The sequence below is a fragment of the Orcinus orca genome, chromosome 20 (genome assembly GCF_937001465.1).
Source record: "Orcinus orca chromosome 20, mOrcOrc1.1, whole genome shotgun sequence".
NCBI classification, from domain to species: domain Eukaryota; kingdom Metazoa; phylum Chordata; class Mammalia; order Artiodactyla; family Delphinidae; genus Orcinus; species Orcinus orca.
In genome coordinates, this window is record NC_064578.1 from 58,594,219 (window position 1) to 58,609,964 (window position 15,746).

General features: G+C 49.7%; 1 protein-coding gene across 1 annotated transcript; it reads right to left on the bottom strand.

The window, feature by feature from the left end:
- Positions 1-264: 264 nt before the first annotated feature.
- ZNF837 (zinc finger protein 837) lies at positions 265-3,989 on the bottom strand. Its single transcript, XM_049702779.1, is given in 5 exon segments — positions 265-915; positions 917-962; positions 964-1,495; positions 1,682-1,863; positions 3,871-3,989. Coding segments are annotated over 5 exon segments (1,530 nt in total).
- Between the last annotated feature and the right edge of the window lie 11,757 nt (positions 3,990-15,746).

A 15,746-nucleotide genomic window follows, 5' to 3' on the forward strand; every position in this document is an offset into this window, starting at 1 on the left:
AATCCCGCCCCTCCCCCAACAGAGCCCTCTCCACAGCGACCACTGAACCGCCGGGCGGTGGGCAGGCAGAGTCCCAGCCCCAGAAGCCCCCGGCCAGCGGCCTCGGGTAGGTGCACGAGATGTGCAGGGGCCCACTCCCGAGGCCAGGGAGGTCAGAGGCGGAGGCCTCGCCAGATCTAAGAGAGGAGGGGGGGCCCAGCTACGCCAGAGGGTGTGCAGACACCCCCAAGGCGACCGAGGGCTACTGAAGTCCCCTAGGAAGCTTCAGGTGGGGGACGCCTGTGGACGCCGTGTGCGCGAGGCGAGGTTTAACGCGCCGCCCGCGGGCCGCTGCTGGTGCTCGTGGAGGTTGGATCGCTGGCTGAAGGCGCGGCCACAGCGGCCGCACGCGTAGGGCTACTCGCCGGTGTGTGCGCGCGCTGGGCGCGGGAGGCTGCAGTTGCGCACGAAGGCCTGGCCGCAGTCCGCACAGATGCAGGGCTTCTCCCCCGAGTGCAGGCGCTCGTGCTGGTGCAGCTCGGAGCAGCCCCGGAAGGTCTTCCCGCACTTGGGACAGCCGTAGGTCTGCTCACCGGTGTGTGCAAGCCGGTGCTGCACCAGGCCGTAGCGGCCCTTGAAGGCCTTGTCGCACAGCCGGCACGCGTAGGGCCTGGCGCTGCTGTGCATGCGCCAGTGCCGGCTCAGGTTCGAGCGCTGGTTGAAGGCTTGGCTGCACTCTGAGCAGGCGTAGGGCTTCTCGCCGGTGTGCACACGCCACCGGTGCTCCGCCAGGTGCGAGAGCAGGCCGAATGCCTTGGTACGCTCGGCGCACTCATGGGGCTTCTCCCCGCGCGGCGAGCACCTCGGCCGGAAGGCCCGCGGAGCCAGGGCCGTGGCGCAGTTGCGGTGCTCGGCCGAGTGCGTCTTCTGGTGGCCCCTGGAGGCCGGAGCAGCGCACGAAGGCCTGGCCGCAGTCGGTGCACATAGGGCCGCTCACCCGTGTGGATTCCCTCAGGCTGCAGCAGTCTTGAGGTGCACGTGAAGGCCTTGCCGCATTCGACGCTGGCGTATAGCTGCTGAACCGGGCGGCCGGGCTCACGGGGGAGAGGACCCAAGGCCTGGTCGCACCTAGGACACATCCGGGGGCCCTCGTCCATCCGCTGCTGCTCGCTGGGGCTCAAGCGCTTTCCGCACCGGGCGCACGGAAGGGGCTCCTCTGCCGCCTGCATCAGCTCCTGCAGGGCCAGCGGGGACATCCGGGTACAAGCCTCGCTGTGCCGGCCCGCGGCAGGAAGCTCCACGAAGGGACTCGGCTGGAGAAAGGCCGGCGGCAGGGTCCTGGGACAGGGATGTGCGCGCAGGCGGCAGTCCGAGTGGACCTTGCACAGCGCAGCGCGGGGGCAGCTCCAGTGCAGCACCTGGACCCCACGGTGGTCACACGCAGGGGTCTTCTTCCCAGGGGGTGTCCTGGGATGCTGCACCAGGAAGGAGTTCTGGCTGGAGGCCCTGGCACCCGCTGGGCACGGACAGAGGCCCTGCCCGGCATGCGGCCCCTGGGGATGACCAGGTCAGGGTCTGGAGAGGAGGTGGGGCCACGTGACTCTTGCACCAGGCGTCCAGCTCCTGCACTGACAGTCCCTGCAGTGGGGCTCACACCCAGGGGAGTTGTCCTGCTGACCACGTTCCCTCCACGCAGGTCTACCCCGAGAGGGGTGTCCTTTGGCTGGGTCCTCCTCCAGGGGCCTCAGCTCTGTCTTGTGCCTCTCTGCCTGGCCCCTGTGGGCTCCCTGGGGATCTACCTTGGGGCTGCCTTCCTGCCGAGAGCTCTGGGCCCAAGGCTGCATCCCAAGGCCAGCCCACAACACGGTGTCCAGGCTGTGGGATCTGGAAGAGCAGAAGAGAATGAAGGTTTGCAGGTCCCTAAGAATGCTGACCCCAGGATGGATGCCTACTGAGTGGCCCCCACTCTTGGCAATCCAGGGAAAGGGGCAGGAGGAATGACACCCGGCCATGAGAACACTGGAGCCTCCTGTCCCTACTCTCAGGACCCATGACACTCCAGAGACCTGCTTCCCTGCCTCTCTCTGCTCCCCGGCACCCTCCCTCCTCCTTGCCACTGCTGGAGTACTTTCACCCCTGGCTTGGGACCTCAGTGGCCCCTCCCTCAAGCCACAGGGACACCCCAGTTGCTCAGCTGCCCACTCCCCAGTTTCCCTCCTCCACTCTGACTACCAGGCCCCCAGAGCCATGCCCTGATGGCTCCCTGCCTCGGCCTGGCCCAGCTCTGTCCACCTGCCATTAGCCAGCTCTTCTGTAAGGTGTGAGATGCGACTCACCTGGCAGCAGGGCTGGAGGCCCAGTGTGCCCCTCTCCACTTCTACCAGGCAAGCTTGGTTCTCAGGACTGCCAGCCTCATCTACAAAATGGGTATGATAACTGTAAATATAAACAGCTGAGCAAGGGGGCCCTGCTCATTCCAGTGACAGCCAACACCAGAAAGGGGCTGATGTCTGCAATTACTATTTCCAAATTCATCTGTGGCCATTGTTGGTTTCCTACTGCTGCTGCTGCTGTAACAAATTACCACAAGTTTAGTGGCTTAAAGCCATGCAAATTTGTTATCTCAGTTCTGGAGGTCAGAACTCCTCAATCAAGGTTTCGGCAGCATTGCTTCCTTCTGGAGGCTCTAAGGCTCTGTTTGCTTGCCTTATCCAGCTTCTAGACACCACCTCCTTCCCTGTCTTGTGACCCTGTCTTCCATCTTCAAAGCCAGCAGTGAAACATCACTTTCTGTGTATGTCATCATATATCCTGCATATACACTCTGACCCTCCTGCCTTTTCTTGTACAAAGACACCTTGGGCCCACCACGAATCTCACATATCAAGATCCTTAATCACACTTCATAGTCCTTTTTGCCACGTGAAGTAAATTCCCAGGTTCTGGGTACTAGGACGTGCATATCTTTTGGAGAAGCAGGGAGCATTATTCTGCCTACCACAGTGGCCTTTTCTGAGCTTTTTATATGATTTACTGGGGAAAAACAGTAAATGCATCAAGATGCCATTTCGGTGAAACAAAACTATAAATACTTATCCTGGAATCTTGACAGATACTCAGAACCATCCCATCTGCGGAGGGGCTTGCTAGGTGGGGCGTGGCTGCAACATGCAGCTGCACTCCGTGAGGAGGGGCAGGACGGAGGAAAAGGCTCACCTGGTGGGGAGGAAGATGGAAAGAAGGGGAAGAAGAGGACATGCATGTCAATCAGGTTCCTGGCCAGTGACAGTCACTGATGACCAGAAAACTGACCTATTAAAGAGCCCATGGGTAAGGATGAGAATTTTCTCTAGGTTCTTGTTCCTGCCAGAACAAAGACAGATCTGTCCAGTGCAGCCTCTGCATTATGAATGTGTGACCACAGTAAATCACCATCTCACTGAGCACCAGGGCTCAGGCTCGCCTCCTTTTGCTGTGTGGAAGGCAGATATTCCTCTATCAAACATTCCAGAACTCCGAGTTTATTTAGGGAAATTGCTTGTTCCAACCTTCTCCTTCAACCCACTGTTGCTTTCCCATCAGTTTTGCAAATTTATAACAAGCAGTTGCCCAGGAACTAAAAGCAATCAGGACGCATTTAAACAGGACGCTACACATTTTCAGCCAAGGACACATCAGAATGGCTGGATGTGGGTTCCTTTCAGGATTCTGCTGCCAGCCATCACTGGTGGGTTGTTTTGCCTTGGATATCTCAACCACAACAGCAGAGATGCATCAATGGTCTGCGCTCTGGGGGGAAATGTTTTTGAGTGGAAATTGGACACACTGAATTGGTTAAAGGTGAAAATGCAGAGGAAGGCATGTCCCGCAGATGGCGAGGGGCCATCTCACCGGCCGGTGCCACTGCTCTGCTCGTCAGGGGGCTGCTTGCTGGAGCGCGGGAAGCTGAAGGCCCAAGGTAGGGGTGTCTTGTCTGGTCCTGTGTTCAGCAAGTAACTGCTCTGGGGCATTCTCCAAAGAAACAAGGATGGACTTCCCTGGTGGCGCAGTGGTTAAGAATCTGCCTGCCAATGCAGGGGACACGGGTTCGATCCCTGGTCCAGGAAGATCCCACATGCCGTGGAGCAACAAAGGCTGTGTGCCACAACTACAGAGCCTGCACTCTAGGGCCCGTGCACCACAACTACTGAGCCTGCACTGTAGGGCCCGTGCACTACAACTACTGAGCCTGTGCTCTAGAACCCGCGAGCCACAACTACTGAAGCCTGCGTGCTTGGAGCCCGCATTCCACAAGAAAGAGAAGCCACCACAATGAGAAGCCCGCACACCGCAATGAAGACTAGCCCCCACTAGCTGCAACTAGAGAAAGCCCATACACAGCAACAAAGACCCAAGGCAGCCAAAAAAATAAAATAAAAAGTAAATTAAAAAAGAGGGCTTCCCTGGTGGTGCAGTGGTTGAGAGTCCACCTGCCAATGCAGGGGACATGGGTTCGTGCCCCGGTCTGGGAAGATCCCACATGCCACGGAGTGGCTAGGCCCGTGAGCCATGGCCACTGAGCCTGTGCGTCTGGAGCCTGTGCTCCGCAACGGGAGAGGCCACAACAGTGAGAGGCCCGTGTACCGCAAAAAAAAAAAAAAAAGAAAAAAGAAAAAAAAGAAACAAGGATGACAGGAAGGACATTCACAGAAAGATAGACAAAATGAAAAGGCAGAAGACTTTGTACCAGATGAAGGAACAAGATAAAACCCCAGAAAAACAAGTAAATGAATTGGAGATAGGCAACCTTCCAGAAAAAGAATTCAGAATAATGATAGTGAAGATGATCCAGAACCTTGGAAAAAGAATGGAGGCAAAGATCAAGAAGATGCAAGAAATGTTTAACAAAGACCTAGAAGAATTAAAGTGCAAACACCTAGAAGAATTAAAGAACAAACAAACAGAGATGAACAATACAATAACTGAAATGAAAAATACACTAGAAGGAATCAATAGCAGAATAACTGAGGCAGAAGAACGGATAAGTGACCTGGAAGACAGAATGGTGGAATTCACTGTCATGGAACAGAATAAAGAAAAAGGAATGAAAAGAAATGAAGACAGCCTAAAAGACCTCTGGGACAACATTAAACGCAACAACATTCACAATATAGGGGTCCCAGAAGGAGAAGAGAGAGAGAAAGGACCCGAGAAAATATTTGAAGAGATTATAGTCGAAAAATTCCCTAACATGGGAAAGGAAATAGCCACCCAAGTCCAGGAAGTGCAGAGAGTCCCAGGCAGGATAAACCCAAGGAGAAACACACCGAGACACATAGTAATCAAACTGACAAAAATTAAAGACAAAAAAATTATTGATAGCAACAAGGGAAAAACGACAAATAACATACAAGGGAACTCCCATAAGGTTAACAGCTGATTTCTCAGCAGAAACTCTACAAGTCAGAAGGGAGCTGCATGATATATTTAAAGTGATGAAAGGGAGGAAATTACAACCAAGATTACTCTACCAGGCAAGGATCTCATTCAGATTCGACGGTGAAATCAAAAGCTTTACAGACAAGCAAAAGCTAAGTGAATTCAGCACCACCAAACCAGCTCTATAGCAAATGCTAAAGGAACTTCTCTAAGTGGGAAACACATGAGAAGAAAAGGACCTACAAAAACAAACCCATAACAATTAAGAAAATGGTAATAGGAACATACATATCGATAATTACCTTAAACGTGAATGGATTAAATGCTCCAACTAAAAGACACAGGATCGCTGAATGGATACAAAAACAAGACCCATATATATGCTGTCTATAAGAGACCCACTTCAGACCTAGGGATACATACAGAATGAAAGTGAGGGGATGGAAAAAGATATTCCATGCAAATGGAAATCAAAAGAAAGCTGGAGTAGCAATACTCATATCAGATAAAATAGACTTTAAAATAAAGAATGTTACAAGAGACAAGGAAGGACACTACATAATGATCAAGGGATCAATCCAAGAAGAAGATATAACAATTATAAATATATATGCACCCAACATAGGAGCACCTCAATACATAAGGCAACTGCTAACAGCTATAAAAGAGGAAATTGACAGTAACACAATAATAGTGGGCGATTTTAACACCCCACTTACACCAATGGACAGATCATCCAGACAGAAAATTAAAAAGGAAACACAAGCTTTAAATGACACAAGACCAGATAGATTTAATTGATATTTATAGAACACTCCATCCAAAAACATCAGATTACACTTTCTTCTCAAGTGCACACGGAACATTCTCCAGGATAGATCACATCTTGGGTCACAAATCAAGCCTCGTTAAATTTAAGAAAACTGAAATCATATCAAACGTCTTTTCCAACCACAGCACTATGAGATTAGAAATCAATTACAGGGAAAAAAACGTAAAAAACACAAACACATGGAGGCTAAACTACATTACTAAAAAACCAAGAGATCACTGAAGAAATCAAAGAGGAAATCAAAGAATACCTAGAGACAAATTACAATGAAAACACAACGATCCAAAACCTATGGGATGCAGCAAAAGCATTTCTAAGAGGGAAGTTTATAGCAGCCTACCTCAAGAAACAAGAAAAATCTCAAATAAACAATCTAACCTTACACCTAAAGGAACTAGAGAAAGAAGAACAAGCAAAACCCAGAGTTAGTAGAAGGAAAGAAATCATAAAGATCAGAGCAGAAATAAATGAAATAGAAACAAAGAAATCAATAGCAAAGATCAATAAAACTAAAAGCTGGTACTTTGAGAAGATAAACAAAATTGATAAACCTTTTGCCAGACTCATCAGGAAAAAGAGGGAGAGCACTCAAATCAATAAAATTAGAAATGAAAATGGAGAACTTACAACGGACACCACAGAAATACAAAGCATCATAAGAGCTACTACAAGCAACTCTATGCCAGTAAAATGGACAACCTGGAAGAAGTGGACAAATTCTTTGACAGGTATAACCTTCCAAGACTGAACCAGGAAGAAATAGAAAATATGAACAGACCAATCACAAGTAATGAAATTGAAACTGTGATTAAAAATCTTCCAACAAACCAAAGTCCAGGACCAGATGCCTTCACAGGTGAATTCTATCAAACATTTAGAGAATAACTAACACCCATCCTTCTCAAACTCTCCCAAAAAGTTGCAGGGGAAGGAACACTCCCAAACTCGTTCTATGAGGCCACGATCACCCTGATACCAAAACCAGACAAAGATACTGCAAAGAAAGAAAATTACAGACCAATATCACTGATGAATATAGATGCAAAAATCCTCAACAAAATACTAGCAAACAGAATCCAACAACACATTAAAAGGGTCATACACCATGATCAAATGGGATTTATCCCAGGGATGCAAGGATTCTTCAATATACACAAATCAATCAATGTGATACACCATATTAACAAACTAAGGAATAAAAACCATATGATCATCTCAATAGATGCAGAAAAAGCTTTTGACAAAATTCAACACCCATGTATGATATAAAAAAAAAAGCTCTCCAGAAAGTGGGCATAGAGGGGACCTACCTCAACATAATAAAGGCCATATACAACAAACCCACAGCAAACATCATTCTCAACGGTGAAAAACTGAAAGCATTTCCTCTAAGATCAGGAACGAGATAAGGATGTCCACTCTCACCACTATTACTCAACATAGTTTTGGAAGTCCTAGCCATGGCAATCAGAAAAGAAAAAGAAATAAAAGGAATACAAATTGGAAAAGAAGAAGTAAAACTGTCACTGTTTGCAGATGACATGATACTGTACATAGAGAATCCTAAAGATGCCACCAGAAAACTACTAGAGCTAATCAATGAATTTGGTAAAGCTGCAGCATACAAAATTAATGCACAGAAATCTCTTGCATTCCTATACACTAACAATGAAAGATCAGAAAGAGAAATTAAGGAAACAATCCCATTCACCATTTCAACAAAAAGAATAAAATACCTAGGAATAAACCTACCTAAGGAGGTAAAAGACCTGTACTCAGAAAACTATAAGACACTGATGAAAGAAATCAAAGATGACACTAACAGATGGAGAGATATACCATGTTCTTGGATTGGAAGAATCAATGTTGTGAAGATGACTATACTACCCAAAGCAATCTACAGATTTAATGCAATCCCTATCAAATTACCAGTGGCATTTTTTTTTACAGAACTAGAACAAAAAATCTTAAAATTTGTATGGAGACACACAGAAGACCCCGAATAGCCAAAGCAGTCTTGAGGGAAAAAAATGGAGCTGGAGGAATCAGACTCCCTGACTTCAGACTATACTACAAAGCTACAGTAATCAAGACAATATGCTACTGGCACAAAAACAGAAATATAGATTAATGGAACAGGATAGAAAGCCCAGAGATAAACCCACGCACTAATGATCAACTAATCTATGACAAAGGAGCCAAGGATATACAATGGAGAAAAGATAGTCTCTTCAATAAGTGGTGCTGGGAAAACTGGATAGGTACATGTAAAAGAATGAAATTAGAACACTCCCTAACACCATACACAAAAATAAACTCAAAATGGATTAAAGACCTAAATGTAAGACCGGACACTATAAAACTCTTAGACGAAAACATAGGAAGAACACTCTTTGACATAAATCACAGCAAGATCTTTTTTGATCCACCTCCTAGAGTAATGGAAATAAAAACAAAAATAAACAAATGGGATCTAATGAAACTTAAAAGCTTTTGCAGACCAAAGGAAACTACATACAAGACAAAAAGACAACCCTCAGAATGGGAGAAAATATTTGCAAATGAATCAATGGACAAAGGATTAATCTCCAAAAGATATAAACAGCTCATGCAGCTCAATATTAAAAAAACAAACAACCCAATCAAAAAAATGGGCAGAAGACCTAAATAGACATTTCTCCAAGGAAGACCTACAGATGGCCAAGAAGCACATGAAAAGCTGCTCAACATCACTAATTATTAGAGAAATGAAAATCAAAACTACAATGAGGTATCACCTCACACCAGTTAGAATGGGCATCATCAGAAAATCTACAAACAACAAATGCTGGAGAGGGTATGGAGAAAAGGGAACCCTCTTGCACTGTTGGTGGGAATGTAAATTGATACAGCCACTATGGAGAATAGTATGGAGGTTCCTTAAAAAACTAAAAATAGAATTACCATATGAGCCAGCAATCCCACTACTGGACATATACCCAGAGAAAACCATAATTCAAAAAGACACATGCACCCCCCAATGTTCATTGCAGCACTATTTACAATAGCCAGGTCATGGAAGGAACCCAAGTGTCCATCAACAGACGAATGGATAAAGAAGATGTGGTATATATATACAATGGAATATTACTCAGCCATAAAAGGGAACAAAATTGGGTCATTTGTAGAGACGTGGATGGATCTAGAGACTGTCATACACAGTGAAGTAAGTCAGAAAGAGAAAAACAAATATTGTATATTAATGCATATATGTGGAACCTAGAAAAATGGTACCGATGAACTGGTTTGCAGGGCAGAAACAGAGACACAGATGTAGAGAGCAAACGTATGGACACCAAGGGGGGAAAGTGGCAGGGGGGGTGGGGGGGATGAATTGGGAGATTGGGATTGACATACATACACTAATATGTATAAAATAGATAACTAATTACTTAGTTATCTATATAACTAAGTTATAAAAAATAAATAAAATAGGGCTTCCCTGGTGGCACAGTGGTTGAGAGTCCGCCTGACGATGCAGGGGACATGGGTTTGTGCCCCGGTCCGGGAAGTTCCCACATGCCGTGGAGCAGCTGGGCCCGTGAGCCATGGCCGCTGAGCCTGAGTGTCCGGAGCCTGTGCTCCGCAATGGGAGAGGCCACAACAGTGAGAGGCCCGCGTACCGCAAAAAAATAAAATAAATAAATAAATAAAATTCAATTAAAAAAAAAAAAGGATGACAAGAAGGACAGGACCCTGCAGGACCCATCACACATGTGATAATTGCACAACGCTTCCATCCCCTCTGGCCCTGTGCAGGACTGGCCTTTGACCCAGGGCAGGTGAAGCCGACACCACCCCCTCCCCTTGCTGGTTCTCCTTCCCCCACCGGTGGCATTGATCAGGGCTAATTCCTTGGAAATCCAACACTTCCCCCGCACTGTGGCAACTGCCACTTTGTACCTTGGTTTCACCACCTGACAAGTTAGCCAGCTGGATCTCGAGACCAAAGGGTGGGTACTCGGAGCCCCTTCTCCAAGCAAGTGTGAGGACACCTGGGTGACAATGAACACTGGCACATCTCACCCCCTGCCAAACTGTCCATGCGACCCTGACAGACTCACCACCCATCACCACGTGAAAAAATGGGAGGATGTGAAAGAGAAACATCTCTTTCCCAAACACTTGTGGGTTTGAGTCCAAGGATATTCTTCCCAGGTGGGAAGTGGACCTGACGCAATCCTGCCTGTCCACCTGAGATACTGACTGTGCAGCTTCCTGAGAACATGGGTGGGGGTGACATGGGCACACTGGGGAACAGGCAGCTGTGGGCCCCACCTGCCCACCAGCGTGATCATCAGCAGGTGGGGACAAATCTAACCTACAGCGGACACCAGCTCAGGGATGATGGAGCTGGGCTCAGTAGCCATGGCTCCTGAGGGGCCCTTCCTGGGGGAGGTCAAGGGAGGTGCTTTCTCTAGAATGTGGAGCCTGCTGTGCAAATAGACAAGTTGAAAGGTCCAGGTTCCAAAAAGCGTCCTTGTACACCAGGACTGGCAGAGCTGCTGGCAGCAAGCCCTGTTGTGCGTCACCCACTGCAGGTAAACTGCTCAGACTCATCCAGCACTGTCCACAGGCAGAGTCTGCCCTGACAAGGACAGATGCACAGGAAGAGCCGGCAGAAAAAGGCAAGTGCAGAACGCACTCCCACACGGCTGGTGGGAATGGAAAAGGACGCGGCCAGCCACTGTGGACAACAGCCTGGAAGTTGCCCCAAATGGTTAAGCATGACACCGCAACTCCACTCCTATGTATCTACCCAAGAGAAATGAAGACAGGTGTTCAAGCAAAAACTTGTATGCTAATGTTCACTGCAGCATTCTTCATAACAGCCGTAACAGCTGTAACATTCTTCATAACAGCTTCATAACAGCTTCATAACCCAAATGTCCATCAACTGATGAGTGGCTAAACAAATTGTTGTCTATCCATACAATGGAATATTACTCAGCAATAAAAAGGGATGAAGTACTGATAGTCGGTTGGACCTCGGAACATATCATAGTCAGTGAAAGAAGCCAGACACCAGAAGACCACATAGTGTATAACTCCGTTTATACGAAAAATCCAGAAAAAGCAAATTCAGAGACAAAGGATAGATTCGTGGTTGCCAGGGGCTGAGGGGAGGAAGAATGGGGAGTAATTGCTTCATGAATATGGAGTCTCATTTCGGGGTGCTGGAATTAGTGATGATGACTGCACAACACAGAAAATACATAAACTAAAAAATATACCAGAAACCAACCTGAATTGTACACTTTAAAATGGTTCATTTATGTCATGGGAATTGTATCCCCCCCCCAAAAAAAATGGAATGTACTCATGCCACAAGGTGTTCCTGCCTTTGGCGTGCCGGTGTGTCTGCCCAAGGCCGCCTGGGCCAGACCACCCTGCCACATCCAGGATGTCATCTGAGCCCCGGCTACAGGGACAATACTGCATGGAAAGGAAGTGTGTGTGTGTGTGTGTGTGTGTGTGTGTGTGTGTGTGTGTGTGTGTGTGTGTGTGTGTGTGTGTTTAAACAATACTCTTGTAGCAAGAAAAACAAGGTCTTCAAAATTGTTAGGTAAAAATAAAACATCAACTTCTTGCCCATGGCCAAGCTAACTGCACACCAAGCAGTTTTCACATCAGAAGCTTAATGCCAGGTTGACAGCATTCTCCCACAGGGCACAGACTTTTCTTCAATTGGGTGTCTCTTAATCCACTCATTTCGAGAAGAAAACACTTTGTGGGAAGCTGGACATACCTGCTGGGAATAATGGGTAGCATGCTGGGCACAGGGCGATGCCTTATGGTGTCCCCAGCCCCAGGGCACTGCTGTCACCAACTCACAGATGGCAAGCTGTGATTCAGCGAGAGCGAGACTTGGGCAGGACGTGGAGCACGTGTGCTCATGCCGAGCCTGTCTGACCCTGGAGCCCTGTCTCCGCACCCGGGGGGCCCACTGGCTCCTACCACCACCCACGGCTTTCAGCATCTGCTTTTCACAGGTGTGGGCTTCACCCCCTGGCAGGTGTCTGCCAGTCAGAGAGCTGTGCAGGGCAGGCCCATGCCGCCATCACCCCAGCTTTCCCTGTACTCCTGAGTCTCTGCCTCTGGGCGCTGCAGGTTTTGCGGATTTCCTTGGTCTGCCTCCGAGAAGCCAGGCTGACCCTGCAGGAGGACCAACTGCAGAGCTGCTGGCACTGCCACCAGGACCCTCTACTAATGGGGATCAGTCCAGGGACACCACCAGGCTAGGATCTGAGGTCCCCACACACAAGGGAGGGGGGCTCCCCAGCCACGAGTGCTTATGTGGGGACCCTGCCACCCCTTCTCCTTGTACAACTATAACCCCAGGGTGAACTCCAGCCCCTCACACAGAGGAGGGGACGCCACATGAGTGCGGAGCAGCAGGAGGGCAGGCGCCCAGGTTTCTGTGCATAAGCTCAGGAGAGGGACCAGACTTCTACAATGTGTATCCTGGAAGCCCCAGAGCCGGGTTCCAGGTCCCTCTGACACAACACCAGGTCACCTGTGTGAAGGACACTGGGACCTGCCCCAAGGCTTCCAGTGAATGCTGCCCCCGTGGGGTCATGACTGCTGGCCTCACATCCCGGTTTGCACAACAGCTGGCAGCCAGAGCAGGGCCTGGACCCCCAGGGAACCAGAGGCCAAGGACCCACAGGATGAGAGAAGACGCCAGGGCAGCCTGGCCAACCCAGGACAACCAATCACCGTGGAATCAGTGGGCATGAGGTCACCTAGGACTGAGCAGGTTCCACTGAAGGAGGCTGTAGTGGATTGAATGGCACCGCCACTCCCAAAAGATATGTCCACACCCTAATCCCTGGAACCTATGAATGTGACCTTATTTGGGGAAAGGGTATTTGTAGGTGTACTTAAGAATCTTGAGGACTTCCCTGGTGGTCCAGTGGTTAAGACTCTGTGCTTCCCTATTTACAATAGCCAGGTCATGGAAGCAACCTAAATGCCCATCAACAGACGAATGGATAAAGAAGATGTGGTACATATATACAATGGAATGTTACTCAGCCATAAAAAGGAACAAAATTGGGTCATTTGTAGAGACGTGGATGGATCCAGAGACTGTCATACAGAGTGAAGTAAGTAAGAAAGAGAAAAACAAATATCGTATATTAACGCATATATGTGGTACCTAGAAAAATGGTACAGATGAACCAGTTTGCAGGGCAAAAATAGAGACACAGATGTAGAGAACAAATGTATGGACACCAAGGGGGGAAAGTGGCAGGGTGGTGGTGGTGACGGGATTAATTGGGAGATTGGGATTGACATACATACACTAATATGTATAAAATAGATAACTAATAAGAACCTGCTGTATAAAAAATAAATAAAATTAAATTTTAAAATTAAATAAATAAAAATTTTAAAAAAGACTCTGTGCTTCCACTGCAGGGAGTGCGGGTTTGATCCTTAGTTGGGCAAGTTCCACATGCCGCTGGGTGCAGCCAGAAAAAAAAAAAAAAAAAGGATCTTGAGATGAGATCATCTTGAATTCCTGGGTGGTCCCTAAATCCAATGACAGAATCTTTATAAGAGGGAGGCAGACAGAGAAGACCAAGACTAGAGTGAGGCAGCCACAAGCCAAGGAACACATGGAACCACCAGAAGCCACGACAGATGTACAGGATGATTTCTGCCTCAGAGCCTGCCGAGGGCATGGCCCTGCCAACACCTTGATTTCAGACTTCTGGCCTACAGAACTGAGAGAATAAAGTTCTGTTGTTTTAAGATGCCCAGTAGGTTTTAACTTGTAGTAGCTACAGGAAACCAATTCAGAGACCGGCCCAGCACCCTGTACAGGATGGGTGGGTTGCACAGGGGGCTCTCCTGATCCCTGGTGATGCAGAGTCAGATGACTGCTCAGTGCCTAGACAGACGGTCAGGAAGACTGGGTGGTCCCAGGAAGCAGCAGCCCCCGTCTTACAGGAAGGGACCCTGAACTCACAGGAGGCAGGGGCTGAGGGCACCCATTAGCCATGTGCACAGGGCACCTCCAGAACTGTCCCCAGACACCCTGCTCCCACCGTGGCCCCTCTGCCCAACTGCTTCCCAGCACTGGACTCAGCAGAGGGAAGCTGCAGACCATGGTTGCGTATCTCTGCCTCTCCTGCCCTGCTCCTAGCCTGCACCATCGAACTCCCTTACCTGTAGCTGGATGACTTTCCAGCCATGGACCCAGGATCTGTGACTGAGCTCGGCAAGGGCTGCCAGGAGCCTGTCCCTGGCCCTGAACTGCAGCTGCTTCAGGTGTTCTACCAGTAACCTCCCGTCTGCCCTGGGTAACCATGACCTCCACTCTGAGTGCTCGCTCAGCTTTTCTAACTGTCCCCGGGGCTGCTGGTGTATGGGAATAGGACACGAGGCAGCCACCTTTGGGCAGGGAGGTGGGGTGCTGAGAGGTTAATATGACCCAGGCTGAGTCCTGCAGAACCGCATGGCAACAGCCCATGGAAAGGAGGTTAGTGAGGTTGAACGTTCTCAGAACCTGGACATGGCCCACTGAGGCTAATAAGAGGGTTTTCAGGGAAATCAAGAGAGGCAGCTTTGAGGTGAGGAGGGCACAGATTCCGTGCCGAGGCCAGGTCGGCTCCACCACCCTGAATCACAAGCCAAGCTCACCCCCACTGACAGCCCCAGAGGACGCAAATCCTAACGCGCCTGTCCTATTCTACACCGTACACCCAATGGGAAGGCAGAGCGTGACACACAGTAGGGCGAAAGGAGTAACCCTCTGAGTGCGGGCTAAACTCCCTTCTATGCCTGTCCTCCCGGTGGTGCCTCCGCTCGTGGGCCTCAGCCTCCACGATCGGGATGCGGGACGTGGGAGCCACATCTACAGAAGACAGACCCGCCCGGACCTGAAGGACGGACTTGCGGCGGCCAGCCAGGGCCCGGAGCAGGCGGACCGGAAGTGCTCACGTCAGGCCTCCGCCGGGGACCCCGCGTGCGGGGGTGGCGGCCGCGCCGAGCGCCCCGAGGCCCCGCCTTGCTGGCTGGGGTCGTGGGTACGCGCAGGATGCCACTTACTCGCTGAGGGCTGCCGGCACGGGTCGCCTGCTTTCCGTCCGCCCCAGGACTCCGGTTGTCGTGGTAACCGAGGCCAGCGAAGCGTGAGCCTGCGTCGTCGCCAAGGAGATGGCGTCCCGGACGGGGCAGTCCAGCCCACCCGGCTGGGGAAAAGCGGGTGAGTGGCCAGGACGGTGGTTGATAGCCCTTGCCCCAAGTCAGACTTCTGGGAGATCTGGACAGGGAAAGGCGTGGGAGGGTCGCGGGTGGGAAACACCTGGGCGGCTCTGAAACGTCCCGGTGAGCGGGTCGTTCGCCAGAGCTGAAATCAGAATCTCTGCGAGTGGGGCTCGAGCATCTGGGTTTGAAAGCTTCAGGGCAGATTCCGCGGCCCCCGGGGCCCCAAAGGTGACGCTGAGCCTGCTTGCTCTCCTGGGAG